Raw genomic sequence first — 27,426 nt, forward strand, 5'->3', positions numbered from 1 at the left:
ACTGTTATTTTAGTTTTTTGGTTTTTTGGGGTTTTTTTAAGTATGTAATGAACAGAGTGAAAAACAAGAGAGTTCTCCCTGGGGTCTCATTAGCCTTATTGTCCCTGCTGCTGGATCACACTGAGCATTGCTGGGTGAGGTCTGATGAGTGCGTGGTGACTGACGTGGGCCTTGCTGGTACCCACTCTCTGCTATTACAAAATCCTGCTACGAAAACAGAGCTGGTGGGATGGACTGTGTGTATCTGCACTTCAATTACTGCCATACAAAGTTCAGCATCTCTACTTAAATCACTGATGAAGGCAGATTTGGGTTAAGGCTCAACCCTGCAAGGCTAAGCACAGCAGTGCTGGTTTTGTGCCTCCCTGCAATGACAATTCCAATGGAGGATTGCTGAGCAAGGTTACCCAAATGACCGTGCTCTTCATGTGTCCTTCGTAACGCACACAAAACAAGTTTCTGATTCGTTGGTTATTTTGCAGTAAGAAAAATTGTTTAGTTTCATGGTACATCACAATGTCCAATGAGCTTGCCCCTTGGGAATCCAGAGAGCTTTCAAATCTTAATATAGACATCTTTTAAATGAGATCATTAATGTGCATATTTCTGTGTCCAGGGCCAATGCAAACACTTCGATTTTTGCCTGCCAGATTTTCATTTTTGGCTTCATTTGCTTCCCATATATTCAAAGAACCGTACCACATGGAATCCTTTAAAGAATAGATGGGATAACATAATTTTTCAATTGCTCTTGAAAAGGTTTTTAACCACATAAACTATTTCAGGGTTCGCTAAGAAGTTACCATTGCAAATAATGTAATTGTTCCAGACTGAATTCCTTGCATTCCAGAATAACTTTTGAAGCAAAGAGCATGACTGGCTTGGGATTTTCAACCAACCTCTTTATGGTAATGCTTAGATGAATGTAAATTTTCTCCAAAAGCTTTCCATTAAAAAGAAAGGACTAAAGCCTACAAACACTTATATCTGCAGAACTAATACTTAATGCTAATGACCCATTAATCTCAACAAAAAGAAAATAAATGTTTAAACATTAGGAAACTCTGAACACTTTTTCATTTTAAACAAATAAAAAAAGTGAGAAAAACAGCAGACAAACTCTGGCAAACCAAAAGCAAGGAATAAATTCTGCTTTTCCTCTTCTCTTTTGCTAGAAGGACAAGTCCCTTACTTGCCTTTTGAATGAACCCAGGGTTTGCTGTGGTGATCAGCTGAAGTGCCTCCTTAAAGATGTGTGCAACTCCTGTTTCCTGGAGTTAAGAACACACAGTTTTTCAGGTCACATGTTTGCTCTCCACATTCAAACCAAACATGTGATCTCACGGTTTGCCCAATGAAGCAGCCCAAAATCTTCACCGTGTAACACCTACAGGTAGCATCACGTGGGACAGATGAGCTGTTGCACTTGAAATTAGTTCTGCTTGCTCAGGCAGAGAGTCCCCAGTTCTGCAATTTTCTTCTTCTATAAGTGTGGTGGAGTCTTGTCTTGGCAAGCCACAAAGCCACTTCCCAAATCTACCTTGTTACTCAGCTTTCTTGGATAAATTGAATTAAACAGTGGGTGGTTTATGAAATGAACTACACGGGGGAGCAGGGCCTGTAATTCACTGCATACTCCTACCATACATGGCAAATCAAAATTCTTTGTGGCCAGTAAAGCAACACAAATGGGAAACAGCGCAGCTTCAGAGGGTCTTTTTGATCTCCATTTTTATTCTGTGCTACAGGCCAGCTTCTCATTTCCCACACGTCAGCCTATTTGCACTGAATTCACACCAGATGTAGACTTGGCTTTGCAAGTCCAGAACTTTAGTTTATCTTTTTAAAGACTCTGGTTTCTGTAGAATCGGCTTAGCTGTCGTATACAACAATAGTATCCTGTACCATTCAAAACTAAAACAATTAGTGCTGTATTTTATTAGTCTCGCTTCCTATGAATACAAAGCCTTTGCGATCATGCTCTTCATCGGTCTGATCACAGCCCTGGCCCCCTCATCATCCATATCGAAGGACTTGCTGGAGTGTGCAGTAACTTCCCCCAAAGCTGAGTAATTTGCTGCAAGTGGTAGTAGAATGTATGTTATTGGGTCTTGTCCTGATGGGGAGTTGGGGCATAGACAGAGTAACTCAACCAGACCTCAGATCTGGGACTCGTTTCACAGATAAAGACAGTGATCATTACATTCTCCAAAGCCTAATGAAAATAGATGCTTCAGTTGAGGTTAAAGTGCCCCAATTAAAGAAAAAAACAAACATAAGCCACACAAAGAAAAAACTTTCTACATGCTCGAAGAAAAGTAGGAAAAGTTGCATTTGGACCTTGAACGTTCATAAGCACTGAAGTCAGTCAACCACAAGACAGATCAATTAGGAAAACAGATTTAATTAGTTCTTTTGCTCCTTATTTATTCTACTTTCCTCAGGCAAAAAGCAAATACTTCTCTCCTAGATGTGTTATGTAAATTACTTCACTACGCTCTTTGCAACCAAAAAGCCACAGTCCCCCTCAGTTTACTCCTGGTCTCCAGACAACCACTTACTGCTTGTCACTGGATGTTACTGTTTAAACAAAAGCTGCAAACTTATCTTTTCCAGCAAGCCTGCAAGATTAAATTTCAGGCAGAGTGCAAGGTGACAGCTGCTCCTCCAGCCTATACTAACACAGCAGGAAGCTGCATCTTCCATTAACTTGCGTCTCCTGCTCGTGGTGCTGATGCTGAAAACATGCTTGTTAGACTTTTAGGCCAAATAGGTTTGATAAAAATGCATGGGATTCCAGGAGTGTTCCTATTTCTGTAGAAGCTTATTCCAGTCTCTGCCCACCTGCAGCTCTCTTGAGCTGACCCATGCTTCAGTGGATCATTAATACTACCACATTTACAGCACACGGATTGGAATTCAGGATTTCTGGTCTCTGCTGGTTCTGCCACTGCAATAGACCTGTTCCTATGACTGCAAACTACCACTAAACTTTGCTTATATCTTTTAATGTTTAGCTGAGTCATGTTAGAAAATCCTTTGAGATGAAGGCTCTAAGAACTACAAGTGTTTGGAATTAAATGGGACATTTGGGGCGGCACAGAGAAGTTGCCCAGTTGTTCCAGGTTCCAAGATATTTTGACTAGATTCTGCATAAACCTTTGCATCTGTCAAGTTCAATTACTGTTCAGAAAAAGAAGATAAGAATCATACCTATAAAGCCAGTACAACATCTGATTGCACAACAATAAGGAAAAAACCCAAAACAAAGTACGAGCCCCTTTAGAGTTTCTCTATTCTTCAAACCACTGTGTAAAACCCATTTAATATTTAACCTCAGCAATTCTGATAGAGATTTTGAAATGTTGTCATCCCAATAGTCAATATTTTGGCCAGGGAAGTGATGGAAGGGCTATGATATTCATCCCTTAATAAGTATTGGTAGGTACAACAGATATCAAGCTGAATATTATCTTACTTTCTGTTTGCAGCAGGAGTGATGCATCAGGGTTTGATCCCAGACTGATCAAAACGTGTGGGAGTTTTGCCTTGACATGAGCAAGATGAAAGTAGCTGTTAATATGGGTGGTACCCATATGAACACACGAGGACAGAGTTTCAAGAGCTCAGTTCCCACAGTGTAAGAGTAGATATTCAAGAGGATTTATGTGTTGAATGCTTATAATGTCCAGCTACTTCTAAAGAGACTAAGCAGGAGCTAAGAAATTTGGAAATGTACCTCAAGTGATAGATGCTTAGTCCTTTGATCACTTTGTCACTAAGCCTGCAATTCTGTGAGCCATCAGCAGCTCTGGGTTCTCCAAATACCCAAAGAAAGCCCTACATGTCTCAAGTTGTGAACACAGAAAAGTTAAATCTTTAGTTTAATCCTGCTTTTTACAACAGCAAGGACTGTGAAGATTCACCTCAACCGATCAAAATGAAAAGGAATAATTTTCAAAGGCTCCCTATTTCAAGTTTGTATTTCGATTAACCGAGCACAAATTTAATATGAAATGCAGAATCCCCTGCCTTGCCATACCACATATTTTGACAGCAAGGCCTGAAAAACGGTGGCACCAAGAGAGACGCTGTTTAAAAATGACTGATTTTTAGGGTATGCAAGCCATAAGAAAAGCAAGTTGCAACTGATTCTGCCCTTGAAGGTCTTGGTATCTTAGTCTTCATTTCAACTCTGCTTTCTCTGAGTTTACATGCTTTCAAAGGATGTAAATCTACTTTTTTATTGTTAAAAACCTGGAGTTTAGAGACAATTTCCCAGTTCGGTGGATGAATGAATACCCTTGTTCACCAACACAAACCAACACACCATGAAATTCTGGCTTTTTGTGGGGAAGAGATCTATGGCTGGACAGGCTCCTTGAGCCACCCGTCCTGCTCACCCCTGCTTCACTCTGTGCATAATACAGCAGAACAGCATTTTGTTGGTGTCACTTATACCAGCTCCCTGAACAATATTAACTATAGTTTTAGGCCAGACTGAGAGCAGACATGAGGATGACTTACTGGCCCAGGAGAGCTGACGGGCCTGCAGGCCAGGTGGAGGTGACAGGCGAGGCTGAGGGGACAGGGGAGACTGAGGGGACAGGGGAGGCTGAGGGGACAGGCGAGGCTGAGGGGACAGGGGAGACTGAGGGGACAGGGGAGACTGAGGGGACAGGCCGGGCTGAGGGGACAGGGGAGGCTGAGGGGACAGGGGAGGCTGAGGGGACAGGGGAGGCTGAGGGGACAGGGGAGACTGAGGGGACAGGGGAGACTGAGGGGACAGGGGAGGCTGAGGGGACAGGGGAGGCTGAGGGGACAGGCCGGGCTGAGGGGACAGGCCGGGCTGAGGGGACAGGCGGTGGCCTGGCCCACGACCGGGCCCCAGGGCGAACCCGGAGTGGCGGGAAGCCCCTGGGGCGCCTTCAGCCCCACCAGCCCCTCCGCCATCCCGCTGCCGCCCCGGCCCTGCCCGTCCCGGGCGGAGGCTCCAACCTGGCTCCCGCCGGGGCCGCCCCTGCCTCCCCTCTCGGCCGGTGGGTGACAAAGCTCCTCAGCATGGAGCCGGGCGGCCACAGGCTGCCCGGGGAAAGCCGCCCTGCCCCGGCCCTGCCAGCGCCGGTGGCGGCAGCCGCTCCCGTGGTCTCACCGTGGGCGCCTGCGCGGCGGCTCCTCCTCCTCCCGCCGGCGGCCGCCGCTGTCAGGATGAGGCGGAGGAGGCGGAGGCCCAGGCCGGCAGCTCCCGTCTCTCGCCGGGGCCCCCTGGCGTAGCGGTTCCCGCTCCGACGCCGCGGCTGGAGGCGGAGGAGGCCGCGGCGGCGCCGCCGCCCGCCCGCCGGAGCCATGGCCCAGCCCGGCCCGAGCTCCTCGACGGACGGTAAAGGGGGAGACGGCCTCGTTCCGCGCTGCAGGGCGGCCGCGGCCTGCCCAGCCCCGGGCTCGCCTGCGGAGCCGCGCCGGCCGGGGGGCGGGGGACAGCGGCCTGGGTGAGGCGGCCTTGCCGGGCCGCGGCGGTGGGTGGTGACGGGGAGGTGGGATCGGCCGGGACAGGGTGCGGGGCAGCCCAGGGCGGGGAGACCCGCGGAGTGGCCTGTGGGGCCAGGAGGGAGCCGTGCCCGGGCGGCGGCGGTGGGAAGGCGGGCGCTGGGCGCCCAGGGGCGAGCTGGGCTGGGAGAGGTGGGTCGGGAGGGCCTTGCGAGGACGGAGAGGGCATCGCAGGTGGTTATTAAGCTGTAAATGTGCTCCGTGAGGAACAAGGGCGGCTCCCGAGGCGGCACAAGGAGGGAGGATGATGGCTCAGAGGACGCGGTGCTGCCAGGAGAGGGGCTCTGGGCCTGGGGGTGAGGAAGGGCCTCTCCACCCTGGGGAGGGGAGAAAAAGGGTGATGGTGCTTGTATCCAGGTGGACACTTCTTGGTTGGGTAGGACTTTGTCGTTGGTTTGGCCATGACAGATGATGTAGGGCTGTGTTTGTGCAGTGTAAGGGCACTTCAGGAGGTTGAGGTCGGGATACTTGGCCTGGACGGTTCGTTCCCGTGATAGAAATGACAAAGATAACGACAGCTTTTCTCTCAAGGTGGTGTTTACCTGTGCAGGAGGAGGCTAATCTTTCCCTCATGGTTTCTGTTATGGAAAGGTTATTTGGCTTGGGAAGAATGATGGACAAGGAAGTATTTTTTTCCCTTGGAATGGGTTACAGAGCCGTATGTGTATTAGAAAAACTGCAGGTAATGCTTAGCTTGGAATGTGGGATTGAATGGAAAACGTCTGATTGATGGGATGTATGGGAAGGGGTAAGAGAGCAGGAAATTTGAGATCAGAATGTAAAAGCAGGAGGACTAGAGAGATTAGAGAGATGTGCAGAACCTTGAAGAATAGGTGCTTACCCAGCTGTGGGATGATGCCAGGGCTCTCTTTTTTTAGACAGCACGAGTTTCCCTGGGAAAGCACTGGCTTAGAGAAGGGCAACAATGTATTCGTAATTCTGCATATCTAGGGAATTGTGTGGACTTTTTTTTTTTGGACTTCCATGAGAAAGTGCTAATCCTCAGGGATTTCAGTATTTCAGTCTACCTTTTCAAATTTTTAATTATGAAGGTTCTTAGATGGTGGGCTTTTTCCTGTGTTAAGGTAGATGATTTTATGCTCGTCCTTTTAGAGCACTAAGGGGAAGGTGAATTTACTTGCTGTCATGCTTGTAAGATTGATGTGGGTCTGGGTTGCTCTTGTGTACTTTCTGGTGAATAACCATTGTTTATTGTTCTTTAGCCTTTTCTTCTGAGAGCTACAGAACAACTTCCAACAGATTTTCTTCTTGGCTCTTGCAGACTATCTGACTGCAGGTGTGCAGTGGCACTGTGCATTGTGCAAATGTTTGCTGCTTCTAGACCAGGAAAGGTAGTGGTATGTTAGGATATTAAAAGTTACAGGTTGCATAGATTCCATTTGTTGTTGATATTTAAACAGAAGGCAAAAAGGTACAAGTAAAATTTAGTCATTTGATAGGTTGATGAAGTCCTTCTTGTGAGAGGTATGGATTGCTGTCTTTCTCTTGCTTTCTAGCTGGGAGAAGATGAGGATGCTGTAAATAAGGCACATGGTGGGGGGAACTGGCTGCAAGTTGGATGGGTTCTGGAAGTGGTTGCTGTGTTCTTGCACTACAGAATTACAACTGCTAAAATGGCTCCTCTCCCTCATCCTCCTTTGGCAGTAATAGGACCAGTTTGGGTTTCTTAATCCACTTTGATGACTGTACTATTGTTCTCATGTGTGTTGGTTTTATTTTTAAGTAACTTGCCAAAAGTGTGTCTTGAAACTTCTCTGTTGTATTTTAATGTGGAGAAAATATTGAAGAAGGGAATTATTGTATATTTTTAGTTGTCTGCACTGAATTTATTGCTTAAAGGAGTAGTGGAACCTCTGATATAAGATTACGTGTGACAAAATAGAACTGAATTAGTATGTTCCCCTAAGGAAGAAGAATGGCTTTTTATAATTCCTTATATTGATTATAAATACCTTATGCAGTCTTGTACAAGATGCATCAACTATGATTTTTTTTGTTGTTGTCAAAAGCAAGTATAAAAGAACTACTCTTTCTACTGTAGTAGATATAACGTGTGAAACAACAGGAGAGGAATATAATATGGAATGTATATTCTATTCTAATGGTGATACTGAAATGAAAATGGGCCCAAGAAGAAGGAAGAAATAGGAAAAGAGTGGACATCAGATCCTACCATATTTTGTACTTTGGCTTAGTATAGATGTTAATAACCCTCTAATACTTTTGTGTGGGGTAATAGAGTTTCCATATGATAAGGATCGGGGAAAGGCTGAGTGCAGAGTCCTTTGGCTGCCGGGGTGGCTTTGTGCACTGGGCTGTGAACCGTGAGCGAATGTCAACCTGTGTTGCAAGTAGGTGTGTGCTTCTTACTGATCCTGGTCAAGATAGGGTTTTTGGAGATTTTACTTAATATGTGTGTTGTCTAGATGGTGTGACTGGAACAGTAATGTCGTATTTTTAAAAATATCTTTATTTTTGAAGGTGGTGTGCTCACAGCCTCTCTGGGTTTAACTCAGATCTGGATGCTCGCCATCTCTGAAAATAAGGTTACCAAACAAAATATTTTGGCACAGTTTTTCTCTATCAGAATGCTCAGACTTTAGTATTATTCCCCTTCTTGTATCTGGAAAATGCTTCAGTGAAGAAACGGCAGCTACATAAAACACTGATCCTTCCAGACTAAAATTAGTTACAATGACATGCAAATTATTAAACTCTTTTTACTGCGCTAGTAAACTTAAACCATTAGCACAGTCAGACTGATAAATAGCATGTCCATTGATATTATTCGGTGAGAAAGGAAACTGTTAATGGCACAGTCTTTCAAATATTTTAATAAGAACTTGCCAGCAGAAAGAATTCGCACAGTATTGGAGTAACTTCTTCTTACTCCAGTGCTTAGGCGGGTAAAAATAGTGTCTCTTTTTTTGTGATTGGAGATGATGCCAGTTCTCAGTGGAGAGAACTGCTCGGCTGCATGTGGAAGGCTGGAGGACGTTGCTGTATTGATTTTATTGCCACTAGCAGCACCATGAGCTGCATCATTTCCCAGTGGCAATAATACAGGATCCTGACAAGAGCCAAAACTTGCTGTCACTGCACTTTTCATGTATCCCAGAAGCTGAGTATTCCCAGTGCAAGGGTCTAGGATGTCACGTAGAAAATTAATGAAGAAAACTTAAGCTTTAGATGCTTTTAAATGTCTAGTTATTTTCCTCATAAGTATCACTTTTAAAGGAACTTGAAGTGTCTAAAAATGCTATTACTCATCTCAAAAGCTAGGTGTGGTTGGCAGGGGACTGTTTTTGGGCGCTGAGGTTCAGCTCTGTATTGTTGATGTAACTGTCAGATGCTGAACTCTTTTTCTCTTGGGGAGCAACTTCAAAACTGTTGGTACTTTCCAAGAGCCAAAAAAATTTCATCCCTTATTTTCGTTTTGCTTCGTCTTTGCTTTATTATTATTTAATAGTTGCTAATATTATTAAACAAATATATTTTTTTCATTAAAACCCACAAATCCACTTTTTTTTTTTTTAGCTGTATGTTTTTCTGTGTCAGTTCAGTGGACAAATCTGGGATTTGGCTTCAAAAGCAAAACAGACGCCTTGAACATACATGTTTCCACCTTTTAAACTGTCCAAGGAAGTTTTGATCTGCTCAGCAGATCTGTTTGCTCCAGAGTGGAAATATACACACTCAGGGTGTCTATTTTCCTGTTGAAGCCAAGTCCCAAATCTCTCTCTTAATTTTAAAAAGTACCGTGACCCTGTTCTTTATAATTAGCTGTTGACTCTCCTGAAGGTACAACGAATATACTCTAACACATGGGCTGATTCTTTGCCCATTTGTATTGCTTCTTGGCCACTTCACCATCGTCACAGAGACGATGGCCTCAGTAAATGTTTTTTTCCCTTTCTGGCCGGGTGCCTCAAGATGCTGAGTTGCTTTCCCATAGCCCTTGGTGGGCGGAGAGGATTCCCACTGTGGAACTGCTTTGTGTGCGCTCCCTCGAAAGTGATTGAAGAAGGAATTTTGTTTTAAAACTTTTAAGAAGCTAAACCAAACCACGTCTCTCAGTGTGGGAGCGGACTCAATCCCGGAGGCATCACCCCATGTGACGGCTGAACGGTTGACTGCTTGGGATCTTGCTCCAGGCACTTCATTAAACTTTTAACTTCATTAAAAAATACGTCTAACGTGAAGTTTTCTGTATTACCTTTAGTTATTTTATTATAGTTGGTATTTCTTTAAATAGAAGCATGAAGTTAAAAGCATGAGGTTATGGCTTTCCTCTGACTGAAGTCTTCCAAGATAAGACCCGGTAACATTGATAAGCAGCACTTACTAAGCAGACCTCTAACCAGTCTCTGACAGCAAGGCTGGAAAAAGAGAGTAGCTACAAGTGCCATTGTGTGTATGTATTTAAGAGGAACGTATTTCACTCCAAAGGTGTAGTGGTTCGTAGTCTTTATGTGCAGAATTGTTTTCAGTACCTGATTTAATGGTATCTGAGTTAGTGGTACTAGCCTCTGCAAGTTCTTCTATAAATAGTGTGAGCATTGTGTAATTTTAGTCATGGTATAGTCAGTTAAGCATGATGATGAATTATCTCTGGAAAAAATATCATTTGCTATCTTTATATAAGTTGGCACAGGAGGAACAAGTGAGTAGCGTACCCTTAGTAAATATTTCTGTGTCTGTCAGAAAAAAAGTAACTGCTTTTTAGTCTTCACTGGAATGTACCTGATGCTTGAGAAAACTTCTGGGTTGTCCTGTTGCTTTATTAGCAGTGCCTATAGTACTGAAGAATGCAGAACTGTGGCATGAACGTTAATAAAATGAGGAACTGCTGTGTTTATTATATTTATTTCTTTAATTCATGTCCATTTCTGTCAGCCATGACTCCTGTTGGCTCTGGGCTGACCCATGGTGCTTCTTTTCTCCCTGTCCCCATCCTGTGCTTGTCTTTCCTGGCCTGACTCCTCCAAATACCACAGAGAGGAAAAATAAAAGCTTTGGTATCACCCTTCACATCTTTCTCCATCTCCCCTGGCAATTTCTGCTTCCACACAGTTAAGCAGCAGAAATGTGGCCTCACTTGACCTTTGGTCACAGATTTTTTCCTCTCCGGTCAAACAGCCAGTCATTTGACCTTGTCTTGGGCAACTGCTGCTCTTCAACTAATCCTCTGGTTTCCTCAGTGCTTCCCAGCCCTCACCTTACTTCCTTTAAATACTATTCTCCCTCTCGCAGGCCTTCTGCAACCTCCCATCTGTGGGTGTCCCGTGTATCTCGTCCAGCCGCTCCAGGCTCTGCATTAGCACCCCTGTGCTCCCTGTTCCCTCCGTGCCTCCGTTCTTCTAGAGAAAATCATATGACCATACAAACTTCCTCTGTGAAAAGCGTATTTTCTTTTCTAAACAGCGCTGCTGTCTGGCTATGTTCAATCTTAGCTCGTTTGCTGGTTTTTTTAATATCTTTTTCTTTATTTAAGATCTCTCCAGTTTCTTTTACTAAGAGAAAAACATCTTCTTATGCTTTATGCTTGGTATAGGGCAAGTACTCGTCTGCTTTTCAACCCTGCCTTATACACGTTTAGGTTTTGAGTGTTTTCTCCAAACAGGTTATAGTATTTTGGAGGCAATGAACTTCAGTTAATAATTTATCCTGAGGTTGGCTGACATGTAATTCTTTAATACCTTGGTATCTTTATTTGTAAATCAAAGCAATTAAGTGTCTCACAGATTGCAAAAATTAATTGCCGGAAGTTAACTTATGCCTCTTGGAAAGGTAGAAAACTATGAGTGTTCCATCTCTTGGCTGTCAGAGCAGTTCTGAAAGTTGCTATTGGTGGAGAGCAGGGCAGGAAACCTGGACTGCTGCAATTTGCTGGGTATGTTCTGTATGGATTTAAGGGCTCTGTCTTGTCTTGTGTGTCTGGCAGTGTTAAGAACTGAAAAATAACTAGGGGGAAAAAAAAAGGCAGCCTGATTTAGTTACTTAATAAGCAGCAGAATCTTTCTGTGTGACTCACCACAGTAAGGAGAGAAGAAATTTAAATTCAGGTGGGAATATTTTGTAAATATTTATCTTCTTGTATTTTGTGGTTTCTGAGAATGTTTTTTAGTAAAGCTATGGGGCAAAAATTACAATAACAGATAGATATTATCCGTGGCAAAGTGAATCAGAATCAATAATTGAAAGACAAGAAAAGCATTAACTGTATGGTACCCCTGCCTTTCAGAAAGTGACCTCAATAGACTGAGCTTTATTGCATCTTTTGTCCATACAGGTTTTTAACTTACAGATAATTGCAACAAGACTTGAAATGCTATTTTAGTGGCAGCAAAGGAGAGAAATGTGCAAAATGAATGAAGAAAGTGCTCTTATCACCTTTTTTGTCAAGGGTTTCCATGTGTAGCTGCTGACCCACCATACCCATTCCTTGGTAGGGTTATGTTTTGTATTTGCGTGGGTCATTACCTTTAGAATACTCCCTACCACAAGTGATATTTGTGTTGTATTTTCATCTGTACTACATCAGTGCTATGCAAAATGATTAGACTAGCACCATGATTGGTTGCTTTAAAAATAATACAGTAACTTGCAAAGTAGGATACAACTACAGAGCATAAAACAATCCTTACATCTGTATTTTCAGTGTCATTGGTTTAATCTACATAGGAAGAAACGCAGATGAGTGCTAGAAGTTATTGCTCAAGCAATAATGATGTTCGCCATCCACTACAAATTTTCATGTCTCGTACCCTTTAAGAAAATGGTCTTTCCTAAGGCCTACTGAAGTTCATATTAGACTCACGTTGACTTCAGACAGAAATTGGGACATTCATCTTACATTAACAGTAGTCTGTGCGGAAATCACTGTGATATACTTTAGCTGTGGTGTTACTTGGTGTATTTTGCTGAAATATGAAGCATAAATTTGACTCTTAGCTCAAACCATCCGACAAACTGGCATCTTTATGTCATATGCTATGTCTTTTAAATTTTCTTTTAACGATTGGTTTCAAGTAAGGTTTTCTAAATTGCCAGCTTGCAATATCTGTGTATATCTTATTCCTTGTGATGTATCTCAAGATGTATGCTAAATTAATGGGAACATAATTAACCAAACTCTGGATTCAGTGCTTGACTGACGATTCTAGCTGTGAACGTATTGTAGCTGTCGGTCTGGTCTTGACAGCTTCTGATGGAGTTTAGATGAAACTGGAGATAAAGGTGCTAAATCTCTGGATGGTGTAGAAACTCCTGATGCTACAGAGGTTGCATTCAGTTGTGGTGCTGAGACCTTTAGCTGGTGATACATCAGGAAAGGTTGTGATGGCACGTTATAGGGTCTAATCAAACGTCAGTTCTGTACTAGCATGTTTCCTTGCAAGTAAGTGTGAGCCTAGCCTTATTCTGGAATACAAATGTTTTCTGACGTATTTTTATCTACAGTTCTAGATTCTGTACCAGTGTAACTGCATTATCCTGGAGACACCCTTTCGCCGCGTTTGTTCAAAACCTGTGTGTATACAAACACTGATGAGAAAGCTGAGCTTTGGAATTTGCTTTCTGATACAGCTTAAGTTTGTAGGCTTCCCCTGGAGAGCCTGAATGGAAACCAGGATTTGAAGAATGTCATTTGTCACTTACAAATTACAGTCATTAAGTCTTAAAAAGTAAGTTCTACTGTGAGACTACACCAATCTCAGCTGCCACAGGGGAGAGTGCAGGACAGAAGGAAGACCAGGCTGTTTCTTTTGGCAAGCAGGACGCAGTTTAAACTGATTATCAAACTGTACCCATGGGCTGTGGTTTCATGTCACAGCTAAGCCCATCTCGGAGGTTGCTGCTGCAGAAAGAGTGATCCTGCTCACCCTGATCCCACAATTGCATTCCCATCATTTCCTTTGTGGCAGCTCTGTGCCTTGGACCCATCGCTGAGCCAGGTCAGCTCAGTAACCCAGCGGAGACCTGCTCACTGCTAAATTAATGAGCTTAATTGATTTAGTGAAAGAGCTGGTGAGTGCTAGAGCTGGTGTAAAGGAAGGGGTGGAGACCACACAGTAGTAATATGAGTGTCCAAGGGTAGAGTTCAGTCTCCTTTTTTCAGAGTTGAAACCAGTCCACATCCTCGCTGTCACATTTGTACCAGTTCTGGTAGATGCTCAGCCAAGTGATAAGTGTGATCAGGGACCTGGTTTGGCTGAAAATTGGTTTGACCCACTCCCACCCCCCAAGTTTTTGGTGTCTCACTTCTCTGATCCTGTACAGCCTCACAGGCTTGGGCAGCATGGTGGGGATTAAAGGCATGAGCGGTCAGGGTGAGGGAGGAGTGCTGAGTTACCTCTTCAGATGACCACCAGTATTTAATTTGATTTAAAATGATCATAACTGCAAGATTATGAAATCTTCATGTTCTGTATTGCTAATACTCCAGGCATATTTAAAAATTTTGAAAATGTCATGCTGGAGGAGGATTTTCTTCCTTTTTAATTGTTCAGGAATTCATTTGGTTGACAAGTGGTAGCAAAAAATGTGAATATATAGAATTATAGCAACGTTTTCTGTCAAGAAATAGACTATAGAGGCTTGGGGGAGTAGTAGTCTGTTCTCAGGGAAACTATTAAATTGCTGTAGAAACCTTACTCCGAATGATAGGAACCGTATCCTGTTCCTTATAAAATAAAGATGTTAATCGTCTTTTATTAATTCTCATACTGTATTTATCACCAGAGTGATAAATACATCTGGAAACTGTATATAAAACCATTTATTAATATTTATATCCTTTTGGTCATAACTTTAAGGCATCATATTTTCAACCTATTGTTCTGACATCTAACACTTTAAAATGCCTATGCCTTGAAAATATGTCTTCACTTGTTGCCTGTTGCATTTTATTGTCTGCCCACCAATTTGGGTGGCCAAATTATGTAGGCAGGGACAAAGAACCACAGAGGGAAAGAAATCTGGTACGGTGCTTGTTCACCTTCATAACTTCAGGGTTACATGTGAATTACTGCTATTTCTGAAGGGATTCTGGTACCTGTAGGGCTACAGTACCTCAATTATTGTCCTTATGACAAATGGCAAGACAGCATGGGATCTTGGACTAGTGGTATCTTGGGGAATTTTTAAATTAATGGAATGGTTTTGATTTCTATATTAAATTTCTTCACCAAAGAGAACAATGCAGTGAAGTTGTTTTGTTTGTTTTTCCTGAGAGCTGAGTCATACTTTATTTATTTTTTTTTTCTCCCTAAAAAGAACTGCCTTTAATAAATCTGTAGGCAAAGTGATAAACATATTATAAGGAGTCAAATGGATTTTTTTCCCTCCCACAGCAAATGAGTCAGCAATTAAATTATCTTGAAAGAAAATCAGTACTGAGTTTGTTGTCTACGTTTAGAAAATGTTTCTATTTTAAGACAGCATTTATACTAACGGTGTTCAGAGCGATAAATTGTGTAAGTGGCCTCCTGTATAGTGAAGTGCTTGTCAGAATCTCTCCCTAAATGTCTGTCAATCTGAGATATTCTTATTTGATCAGAACAGCGGATTTCTGATGGTTTACTAAAACAGACAATATCCTCTGTTTAGTTGTTGTTTTTCTTGCAAGGTAAGACACTCTGCAAACCTCGCTGTTAATTGCCACGTGAAATACTTTAATCCTGTTCTGGATTTTGTGGGTATATCACATAAATGATGGGATGCGGTAGTGCAGCAAAGCCTGGCAGAAGAATCCCAGTGTGAATACTAAGACTTGTTAATATTTTCAGTGGTGCTTTGGTCAAGAATAATTAAGCAACTTGGCAGTTTTGGGGGATGGTTTTAAAATGCTGTGGGAGGGGAATAGGTGGTTCTGCTGAGGGTCTTGGTAGGAGACACAGGAGTTTCGTGTGTGTGTCTGCTTAAAATATCTTCTGCCGGTCAATGAGGTGGGACAGACTGATGAAATAACAGGAGTGGTGAAAGCGCCTGAATGCTGTCATGTTTGACAGGAGCATTGTTTGAGCTCAGCTGTATGAAATGCTCAAAAAGCTTTGCCAAGGGGATCAAGGCAGGCTGTGGCTGCAGGGCATGGAGATCTACCTGGGCAAGTGAGCTCAGGGGTGTAATCGTAGTAGCAATGACACTCAGCACAAGCTGTGAACCCTTTGAGGGAAATTTGACCAATGCTTAGATACTTAATCTTCTCTGAGTGTTGTGCTGCCATCACCATGCTCTTGTTTGCTCAAGCGGTGACTAGTTGGAGTACATGTACACAGCCTGTAAAGTAAATAGACCCTTCATAATCCCAAGAAGCCATTGAGCTTTTTTCCTGCAGTCTTTTTAAAAAAAAATCGATCCTCTTGTAAAGAGCAGTTATAAAAGTGAAAAATTGTTACAGCCAGAAGAATGAGGTACAAGCACTGAGCAGGAAAAATGCTGGTGGTCATGATGAGATTGGTAACTCAGTTCTCTCCATCTTGTGTCGCTGTACGTGTATTCAAAGTGTCTGTGTTCACCAGACTGTAGCTTGCCGTTGACTTTTGAGATATTCTGATAAGCATTCAGGCTCACCAGGACTCTGTTTCTGAGAAGATTCTCTGGTGATAGCAGCATGATAGATAAAATTTAGTACTTTTAGGAAGTAAAGAAAAATAGGCAGCCATAAAGTTTTATTTTTCCATATTTTAGTCTTGAGCAATGGTGACAGGAGAATAAATAGGTGGAAAATGGCAGAAGTTTGTTGTGTGTGTAGGTTTTTTCTGACTTGATTTTCAGATTTCAGCTGTGTAGAACTGAACCTGACGTCATGTTTGACACTTTAGATATCAAGTAGAAAGCTTTGTGGCTTTAATTTTATAAATAGACCTAGTACTCAAAAATAGTCATTGATAATCAGCTTTGTCTGTCTTAGTTCTGGAATGGTCACTGTGTGTTTCTGTAACTGGAAACGTTGTCATACATAAAATATAATCCTTTTGGGAGCTGATCTGTGAAACAACATTTAAGTAACTAGTCAGTAAAAAAATGTGTGTGTGTTCCTGTGTTTTCTTTGAATTGAAATTTTGCTGTGGAGCAGGTTAAGAGAAAGTTCTAGTTTTGTTTTTTTTTTTTTACTAGAGTTTCTCTCTGGGTACTCCCAATAGTTTTGTGGTTCTCCTGTGGTTAAACAGACTGGCTCCCTTTCTTGACTTCCTACGTATCGGGATGCTCTGGTCTTGTGCCCGATAGAAACAGTCCCTGAACATTAACCCACTATCTTGGGCCCCTTTACCTTCAAGCAGCCTTGTCCATGGGATTTCCCCCAGCAATTGTCTGAAAAGGCCGAAGTTTGCCCTGCTGAAGTCCAGGGTTGCAATTCTGCTTGCTATCCTGATCCTGAACTCCACCATCTCATGGTCGCTGCAACTAAGGCAGCCCTCGACCTTTACTGCTTCAACCAGACCCTCCTTGTTAGTGAGGATGAGGTCCAGCAGTGCACCTCTTCTAGTCGGCTCCTCCACTCTTTGCATCAGAAAGTTATTGTCAAGGCACTGGAGGAACCTCCTAGACTGTGGCTGGCCGAGTAGTCCTTCCAACAAACATCAGGGAAGTTAAAATCCCCCACCACAACCAGGGCCTGTGACTGTGAGGCTGCTCTCAGCTGTCTGTAGAGGCCTCAGCAACTTCCTCACCCTGATCTGGTGGCCTATAATAGACACCCACAATAGTATCACCCCTGCCAGCCTGCCCCTTAACTTTCACCCATAGACTCTCAACTCGCTCCTCATCCATGCCTGGACAATACTCAATACATTGTAGTTGCTCTCTCACATAAAGAGCAACTCCACCACCACACCTGGCTGGCCTGTCTTTCCTGAAAAGGATATAGCCACCCATGACCACATTCCAGTCATGTGTGCTGTTCGTTAGAAACAAAGCTTAATTGGCATATCTGACTGTGTCATCAGTAATCTATTTGCCCCCATATCCTGGCAGAAAAAGCGTGATTTACAGCCAATAAATTGTTGGTCAGAGGAACTTCTTGCTTGCTTGTTTTTTTATCGGTTTGGCATATCAATTTCAATTTAAGTTCTTCTCAGTGCTATTTAAGAAATTAAGAGATGGAGTCTTAGGGTTTGTATTTGTTCCTTGATGAGTTAGGGCCCTAATTAGGAAATTAGATCATCAGCACTACTGCTGTTAGGAAATACAGCATGTTCTGTGCCTGTTGTGATCTCGTGTGTAACACAAGCTCCTGTTTGGGTTGGGCGCCGCTCCACCAGCTGCCCATCCATCAAGCCGTGTTGATTTTATACTTCATCGGTGTCGTTAAACATTGATAACTGCATTTCTCTCCATGGCAGTGGGAGCACAGTGACTCTGGCAAGTTAATGAACACTGGCATTGCAAAATGGGTGTGTTGGTTTGGGGATTTGTTTTGATTTTGGTTTTTGGTTGGTTTTCAGTTGATGGCCTGCAGTGGTCAACACAGTTTTCTTTTTCAGATCTATTACAGGCCTGGGGTGAATTGGACCTAAATTCAGGGCAAGAAGTCGGTTGAACAGATTAAGCGCTGTATTTTGTAACATCAGATGCCCTCATAAGCAGCAATCAGTAAAACGTACCTGTGCTTTTAAAATGCCCTTTTGTTTGTGTCTGCTTTTACTCTAAGTCATACAGAGCTATAAATAAATATAACTCAATCTTAGTGGCATTGACTATCCAGTGTTTTACCACTATAAGCTCTAGAACTGATTCCACCAGTTTGCAAGTCTAAATGTCTGATGCTGCTGAAGTCGTGTAGCCTTTGTACTGTGTTTTCACTACTTGCTTTTGGTGGGAAGTGTGTTGGGTGTGATTTGTAAACACTTCTGATGCTTCAGTCTTTTGGGGGATCTATTCTGTGCTATATAGAGGCTATAACTGAAAAGAAGTGATTCAGCTTTGCACGACAGAGTTGGAACATGTTCATAAAATGCTTTTACAGAACAGACAGAGAATTGTGCAGGGGAACACTGCTTGTCCAGTGCATGGCAGCATGGAGGTGGATTTTCTTCTAGTTCATCTGTCTGTTGTTTCTGTTTCCTATTTGAATTCTGAGGTGTGCAATATGAAACTGGCACCTAATGAGACCTGAGCTTCTTGAAGTGCAAAAGAGTTAATATTGCACATGAAGATCAATAGTATAGGGTTGGTGGTTGTGGGGGGGTCTTTATAACATTATAGTGTAGTATCGTATGTTTTTTCAATAACCACCACCTTGTAAAAATCATTAGCTGTCTTGTGGACTTCCTACTGTTCCCCCTTTTGTTGTACCACCAGATAAGTGCAAATGCGGTGAATACTGGAAAACAGCGTGATGTATGTGCGCCTTTGAGGATTTTTACCTGCTGGAAATGAGTTTTATCTTATGGTCAGTTATTTCTCCATAGAGAAATACAGTGGGCATCTGGGAAACTTCTCTGATACAGTCTGAGAAACCTTGTCTTGGTGAACATGCAGAACTGAAGACAGGAAGGATAATGGTACCTAATTTTGAGTTTACGGGTTCTTCTGTGCTTTGTTCCTCCAGAGCTGTTAGCTCAGCAGCTGGCACTTTGTTTTCTTTGACCTCAGCCGTTGAGAACTTGGTGCTTTGTTGCTCGGCATTCACACATTGTTCTTGTGCCTGGTGACTAACTTCCCAGTGTTTGGGAAAGAAGCACCAATAGTAATAATTCTGACACTTTTTTTTCCCCATTTCTTCCTTCATGATATAAAAAATTCTGGTGTTCTTTGAGAGACTGATTGTTTTCTACACAATTCCCTGCTACATGCACCTCTGGTGCTGTGAAGTTGTCTTTTACAATTCGGTGCCACAGTCTGAGAAAACTTATCTTCCTTTGTTGCTTAAAGGACTCTAATTGTCCTGATGTACCATGGGGCAACAGCTGAGCTAATGAGTAAAGATATTTTAAAATGAATAAGCCCCAAACCTCAAATTTGCACAATGGGATGCCTTATTAACTGTTAGTGACAAACCTTATCATCTGTTTTGTTTTTTAGTTGCTCTTCTACAACGGGTAGCAGAATTGGAAAAGGTCAATGCAGAATTTCTGCGTACAAAGCAACAGCTTGAGCAAGAATTTAATCAAAAGAGAAGAAAATTTAAGGAGTTATATTTGGCTAAGGAAGGTAAGCTCTCAGTTTTCTTTATTATTCTAAAGTTTAATTAAACCTGAGTTTCAAATAATCCCTGCACGAAGAAGAACAATTGTAATGCCAACTGTTATTCCCACAGAATCACAGAATGTCAGGGATTGGAAGGGACCTGGAAAGCTCATCCAGTGCAGTCCCCCCATGGAGCAGGAACACCCAGATGAGGTTACACAGGAAGGTGTCCAGGCGGGTTGGAATGTCTGCACAGAAGGAGACTCCACAACCCCCCTGGGCAGCCTGTTCCGGTGTCTGTCACCCTTACTGAGAAGAAGTTTCTTCTCAAATTTAAGTGGAACCTCTTGTGTGCCAGTTTCAACCCATTACCCCTTGTCCTCTCCCCACTTGCCTATGCACACTACATACTTTCTATTTTTTTTTTCTTTTGAAGTTGGTTAAGGATAATTAGGATTTGAGGGAGTTTTCATGCAGTATTGGGATAGTTGACTGTATACCCAGCATGATTGTTATTTCTGATTTGCCAAAAATGAAAAAGTGACCGTAGTGTTTTAAACAGACACATATTAGGAACAGCGGAGGCAAGGAGAGAGTACATTTCAGTGGGTGACTACTTAGCTTCCTAGAGTGAATTTTTAGAATTCAAGATTTGCCAAAATGGATAGGAGTCAGCAGAGCAACTCGGTGTACACCAAGAAACATCACCACTGAATTTTAGTACTGACATTCTAAATCCACGTTGTGCTTGTTCTCTCTGAACAGCAGCTGATCTGGTAAGTGGGAAGACGTTGCCAGGGTGGTATGCTGGCTGGAATTCATGGGTAGCTTTTTTGTGTAGTATTAATTTGTCTTAAATTTCCATCTGAGGTAGAAGGTAAGCAGACAAACATTATAAAAGTTTTAATACCAGCCAAGGGCATCTGTTTCAATAACACTCTTTATAGGAAAATGTGAACCATGCAAGCTCGAATATCTGATGAAGAATTGGAGAGTGGAGATAGCTACTGTTCTGAGAGCCAAATTGATTTATTTCTAATCCTGATGATTTTCCTGTCCTTAACATATGAAAGCAAAGCCAAAAAATAATGCATTAAGACTGCAGCTGCTTGTATAAGCTTATGAGAGCAGAAATACAACAGGCATAATGAAGATCAGATCATAGAGAAGACCTATTTCCTTGCGTTTCTAGAAACTGGATGAAAGGAGATCTAAATACAAAACTCTGCTGGTGAGATCAGCAATAATTCTCTCTTTTTCAGAAGAGTACAGTTAAAAAATAGAAAATAAAAATAAATTGTGATGAGCGGGGAAAAACAAAGTCCGACTTTCATATGTCTGGAAGTGAAAGGATAGCAGAGCAGAATATACAAGTAATTACAAGCAATTACTTTTTCCCTCCCTCCCTCCCTGTTCTCCAAGACACTTTTCTAAATGCACATTGGAACTGTGTCAGTCCATCTTTTATACTGTCATTTGAGAACTAAGTAATATAAATGCTACAAGATCCTGGTTTTGTTACACAAGGATTAATGCCCTTTTGAGTACTCAATTAGCTCAGGGAGAAATTAGTTTAATTTGTGGTTGTAATAATTAGAGACGTAGTGGGTGTTCCTGTTGAATGTTTTTAGGAGAAGCTTAGTTTTAGCAAAGCCACAGTAAAGAACAAATTAGGCTGCATAGTTTTTGTATGTGGGCTCTAGGTAGTGGTCATAGATGGTTTCTGTTCAAGAGATGTGAAGCATTCTATCCAAATTCAGTTAAATAATAATGTACTAATTAAAAGTGCAGTTCACTTTCATCAGGTATATTAATTCATGGGTTATATCTACTGTGTCTACGTTGTGGCTGCATCTGTGCAAAGGTACTTTCTAAACAAAATGCAAGGGCAAGCAAAGTCAAGAAATAATGTTCCCTAACGATACCTGCTGATGTTTGTTCAGTTGTTACGGGTAGATGCTTTAATATCAGTGCTTCTTTCACCCCCTTGTTCAAGCACTGTTCTTTGCCATAGCAACTCTGGATACTCTCCAGATGGAATTGATTAATCAAGTTAAATGTAAATAACACTTCTTTTCAGAGGACCTGAAAAGACAAAATGCAGTGCTGCAAGCAGCCCAAGATGATCTGGGACAGTTGCGGACCCAGCTGATGGAAGCTCATGCTGAAATGGAGAACATCAAAGCTATCGCTACAGTTTCTGAGAATACAAAGCAGGAGGCTATCGATGAGGTGAAGAGACAGTGGCAGGAAGAAGTAGCTTCACTCCAAGCTATTATGAAAGGTAACCAGCAGGCAGGCTGCTGCTGCTAAGATCGGACTCCTCTTCAGTAGGTGTTAGTGATTTGTACCTGCTCTTGCACAGCAGATGGAGAGCTGCTTTTTATGGCTTGACAAAACTGGGATACAGAAGTGGCTGATGGAGCCACTTCCCAAGTTTGGGAAAAAGGAGCTTGGCTCTTCTTCTCTTTTGATATAGGGATAGAATTTAGAAGGAGTTATGGCAATAGGAAGTCCCACATTTATGCAAAGTATTTTTGAGGAACTATGAATGTGATGCTTCATCCTTCCATGAAGATAAGTCTGAAAACAGCGTTAGGCTGACAGCATGATTCTTTTCTCTCCTTCTGTGTAAACTTAATTCTGCTGTCAGACAGTGAAGTGTCTCTCCAGTACCGTCACATGCACTTTTCAGGGTAGGGACTGAACATGCTGCTCTGTATCAGTTGTCTTTTTTTTTTCTTGATAGTTCTGAGCTTTTCTCTGTGTTGCATGTTGCACAGCTGCGGATGTTTCTGAGACAAACTATGGGCAAGGAACAAAGTGCAGATGTAACCTGGGGACAGACTCTAGCTAGAACTGGCCGTTTTCTTAAGCTTCACAAACAGGATCATGTATCCTGAACCGATGGCCTGTTGGCTGGAGGCAGTTGTTCCATCCCCTGATTATGCTTTTTCCCCAGGGAAGACAGATCTTCATGTATATTGAGTACACAAATTTCTGTTTATTTATGATATATATAGATCCACGAACCTAGATCAAGGTTCAGTTGTGCCACCTGCTGAATGAATGTAAACAAAGGCAGCTCCTTACCTGAAGATGTAATATTACTAAGAGGGAAATGAAAGCTACGTGAGAAGTTCTCGTTCTTTTGCATTTTGGAGTAAATAAGTAGTGTTTTGGTAGTTTGAATGGGTGATGTGCTTGGAGGTACAAAAGGTGCTGCTAAATAGGATGTTAGACATGTACGTTGTTTTGAAATTAGGGGTTACACAGTTTTGGGGGGTTGTTTGTTTGTGTTCTAGTGATGGTACAAATTGAGATGCAGTTCCTTGGGATCTCTAACTTACGTAGTTGGGTTTTAGGGCAAGAGTCAAAGGGAAGAGAGGAAGGGAGGGTTCACTGTTGTCCTAGTTTTGATCAGTTAAGATAAATCATTGGAGATGAAGTTCCTAAAGCTCTGTTTTTTAACTTACATTGAAAATAAGTTTTGAAAATGCTGTTTTATAGAGACTGCTCGTGACTACGAGCTCCAGTATCATCACCGGTTGGAGCAAGAAAGAGCTCAGTGGAATCAATATCGAGAAAATGTGGAACGGGAAATAGCAGAGTTAAGAAGGCGACTGTCTGAAGGTCAAGAGGAAGAAAATCTAGAAAATGAAATGAAAAAGGTACGTTGAAATCTAATTCTTCAGTTTCTGTTTCAAGATAGACTTGTGTGCTTATACATGGGTTCATTTCTATGCTGTAGTTCCTCAGAAATACACGTAACCTTGTTCTGCCAGCTTTTGACTCTTTGTTCATGGAAGTCATCTTGACAAAATCCTGTGTTTGAATCCATAAAGATGTTGTATCTGATTATGTGGATTCAGTAGGAGGATTGCACTTGAGAAGATGGGAAGGTGTGGTCTTCGGCTTGTAAAAGCGGGAGGTCTTGTAAAGTCTCTTGTCATAATGTCTGGGCCCCTCAGTTCCAGCAGGACAGGGAACTGCTGGAGAGAGTCCAGCACAGGGCAACAAAGATGCTGAAGGGAGTGGAGCATCTCCCGTGTGAGGAAAGGCTGAGGGAGCTGGGGCTCTGGAGCTGGACAAGAGGAGACTGAGAGGTGACCTCAGTAATGTTTACAGATATCTAAAGGGTGAGTGTCAGGAGGATGGAGCCAGGCTCTTCTTGGTGACAACCAGTGATAGGACAAGGGGTAATGGGTTCAAACTGGAACACAAAAGGTTCCACTTAAATTTGAGAAGAAAGTTCTTCCTGGTGAGGGTGGCAGAGCCTGGCCCAGGCTGCCCAGGGGAGTTGTGGAGTCTCCTTCTCTGCAGACATTCCAACCCGCCTGGACACCTTCCTGTGTAACCTCATCTGGGTGTTCCTGCTCCATGGGGGGATTGCACTGGATGATCTTTCGAGGTCCCTTCCAACCCCTGACATTCTGTGATTCTGTGAGTTCATAGTGTAAAAGTCCTGGCAGAGCGTTACCAACAAACTGCCAAGAAGAATTTTCAGAAAACAATCTCCCTCAACTGAGAGAGTCTTTCCAATAGCTAAAATCTCAGCACTTTTTCATTATTTTATTTTTAAATCTGAATGCACTTAAATAACAGTTGGAATTGCAGTTTGCTCAGTTGAGAGAGCACCCGAACTTAGTGGCTTTACTGTGTGCCAGTTAACATATAAAAGTTTAGTATAGCAGGTAAATAACATTTTAAACTATACACCTGGTTTGCTGTTGGAGCTGTGATGAGTGTAAAGACTTCATAGCACAGTTGCGTCAAACTCTGAGCAGCAGAAGGATGCAGAACAGGGATTTTGCTTATAGAGAGAGCAAGAAAGGACAAACCTGTTATGGGGTGTGCTTATTAGTCAGAAGAGGAGAAGTTGAAGGGTAATCTGATTTCTGTGACAGAGTTGGCCATAAAATCTGATATACAGTGAGGTGCTTTTATTGCTGAAGAATAGTGGAATAGATTTAGATGAACTTTAAACAGTTTACTCCTACTTTAAAGGGAGATTCTCGAATTGCATCTCTGTGTTTTCTGCATTGTCTCATTTTTAAGGAACAAATTCAGGTACAGTACATGCCTGAGATTTCTCTCTGAAAGTGTTGGAGTAGCAGTGAAGAACATGCAGGATTGCTGTAGCCAGCTGTCAGGCCTGCGATGCCATGGTTTGTGTGGTGGCGTGGACCCATTTTAGCATCTTCTTCAGCCGTTGTGCTGTGGAAGCAGGTTTTGCTGGGGCAGGAGCGGTTGGAGTGCTTTGGTTTTGAGTAGGTGCTGAGTAAATGCAAGCCGATAATGCATAAAACCTTTAACAGTCAACTTAGTTTGACATAAGGTCAGAAGGAAATAAACATTTCAAGGATTGCACCTCTGGAAGGGTCTGAATAACACCCTTACCACAGGAAACATGATGGCTGTGGCACCTCTTGCCACATGTGACAGTATCTTTATGTAGCATTTTTTCAGATGAATAGATATACTCATTTTATTAAAAGTTTGAGTGGGAAGTTGAACCTCAATTTGGGAGTCTCAGTAATTATAATTTACCTCCAAAAGCAGACCCAGTGACCAGCGCTCATTTTCTTAGCAGCTATCAGCTCTTCTGAGTGTTCAGATCAGTATCACACTGACCTTTAATACGAATTCTTACCCCAAACCTCCCCCCACCTTCTTTTTTCTTTTCAAAGGAAACATTTGCGATATGTTGCAACCCTAGTGTCAAACTTCAGCTCTGTTTACCAAGCAGTAAAAGCCGGGGTAATTTTTCTGTCCTGTGGAATTTGATACAGTTTTGTCTTTCCAGCTGGTTGCTGTTCAACACTCTGATTTTGCTTTCGGGGAACTTTCTGACTGTTTGTCTGAACTGGTGGGTTTCAACACGAATGCATTTGCTGCTCTATATTCAGTGTTGAACCATGTGAAGTCAGACTGGCAAGAAATATTCCTGCAGTTATCATGAATAATTAGGAAAAAGCTTATTCGACAGTCCTAAAAATGTTTGGCCATCTTTAGTCCATATGAGCTAGCTATAGGTAGCATTGAATGAATAGAAGTCATACAATAAATGAAATATAGAGCAATTCTGAAGTTGAACTGCTGCTCCCATCTGTTTGAAAAACGCGACTGAGTTTCTGGCTGCAAATGCTGGGATGTGTGTGTGTGACACCGTCACATGTCCCTGGTATTGAATTCACTGTGTCATGGGCCGTCCCTCGCTTCCCTCACCCATTCTATTTGTACTCTCTGGATGAGCAAATTGGTAGTGACAAAATGCAGAAGAAGTGAATGAAACATGAACAAATTTAATTTTGTTTTGTCTATAGAGTTTTCTTTGAAGCTTTTTAGACCCCAAGAGCATTTGTATAATTGACAGGTGTTACAAGATTATTTTGTTTGGTCTATTAATTTTATGTTTAGAAAACTTCAGTGGTTAAAAATAATGTCTTATTTTTCTTCCTGAAAGTCGTGCTCAGAATACAGTTGTCAGTAATCTTACCAAAAATGGGAAGTCAAATGAGTAACCTCTGAGACCTGCAGTCCTGTCTAGATATAAAACAATACATGAATGTTATTTTTCAGTGTCTGTCTTTGCTGATCAGGTTAGGAAAGGTGTTGTCTTGTGAAACTTCAGCTTTGGGACACTGTTCTTTGCCTTCCCTCTCCTCCCAAGTTCCTCCAATAGAAGACAGAAAACAATTGTGCAAAACCAACCCAAATGAAGTTGCTTAAATGTTCTGTGGCTGAAGTAATTGTGCTGTGGTGAATATCTGAGTCTCTGCTTGCTGTTGTGGGGTCTATGGGAGCTGCTCCTTTCACTTGAAAAGTTTTTAGAGCATCCATGAAGGAAAGCCAGAGCTTTTAAGAAATGGAGATGTGAGGACCACCCTTTGACATGTGCAATTCTGAATTTGAACACTCCACGCTATTTCTCATTTTAATTCTTGCTATTTTTACCTGGCTCTTTCTCTTTTATTTTCCATGTATCAATCTTTTAATTCTGTTGTCCTGCTTTGATCTTTTCAGAACGACTTCTCAAAAAAATTGTGGGGTTTTTGATAAATTGTCTGTATATAGTTTTGAAATGTTTAGTACAGTAACACCAAAAATTGATGCTACATTTTTCCAAATGTCCCTGATAATGGAAACTGTTGTGGTGAAAACTATGATAACGTGTTATTCATAATTTATTGCATTAACTTCAGGCCCAGGAAGATGCTGAGAAGCTGCGTTCAGTTGTGATGCCCATGGAGAAAGAGATTGCAGCGCTAAAGGAGAAATTGACGGGAGCTGAAGAAAAAATAAAAGAGTTAGAAGCATCAAAGGTGAGGTGGAGTTGTAACTGTATCCTGATTTATATCTTGCACCATGATAGTTTGATGCAGATAGGTGAAGTCACATTTTGTAAGAGAAAAAAGGGTGTATTGTGAAACTCTTCATACATAATACATCTCTTGTAGCTCAAATAACATATTTGGCCTATATATGTTCTCCTGTCTTTCTGTTGTGAGCGTTGCATTATGTGTGTGTGATCTGTGCTTAGCTTAAATGGCATGACTTCAGGTCTTCTGGTATTAAAAAAGAAAAAGCTCTAGAAAAGTAGCTGCTTTGCACCTCTCCAGCAGCCCAGCCTTTAGGTTATTGTCATGCTTGCAGCCACAGAAAGATTTGCATCGACAGAAACACTTGAATCTACTTCCATTCGGCGTCTGCTGTATTTGCCTTCTT

The 27,426-nt window shown here is 42.1% G+C and overlaps 1 protein-coding gene across 3 annotated transcripts in view; it reads left to right on the forward strand.

The window, feature by feature from the left end:
• Window positions 1–5,224: 5,224 nt before the first annotated feature.
• Window positions 5,225–27,426, forward strand: part of RABEP1 (rabaptin, RAB GTPase binding effector protein 1) — a 38,747-nt gene continuing 16,545 nt past the window's right edge. For all 3 annotated transcript variants that reach the window (XR_013923093.1, XM_080357037.1, XM_080357038.1), the window contains exons 1-5: window positions 5,225–5,380; window positions 19,594–19,722; window positions 21,779–21,982; window positions 23,209–23,369; window positions 26,904–27,023. Coding sequence is in view for 2 of the 3 variants with exons in the window: in XM_080357037.1 (XP_080213163.1) it covers window positions 5,347–5,380; window positions 19,594–19,722; window positions 21,779–21,982; window positions 23,209–23,369; window positions 26,904–27,023 (648 nt within the window). In the remaining variant the exon portion in view is untranslated. The remainder of the gene's footprint in view (window positions 5,381–19,593; window positions 19,723–21,778; window positions 21,983–23,208; window positions 23,370–26,903; window positions 27,024–27,426) is intronic.

Source organism: Nesoenas mayeri (assembly GCF_963082525.1).
Source record: "Nesoenas mayeri genome assembly, chromosome: 20".
NCBI lineage: Eukaryota > Metazoa > Chordata > Aves > Columbiformes > Columbidae > Nesoenas > Nesoenas mayeri.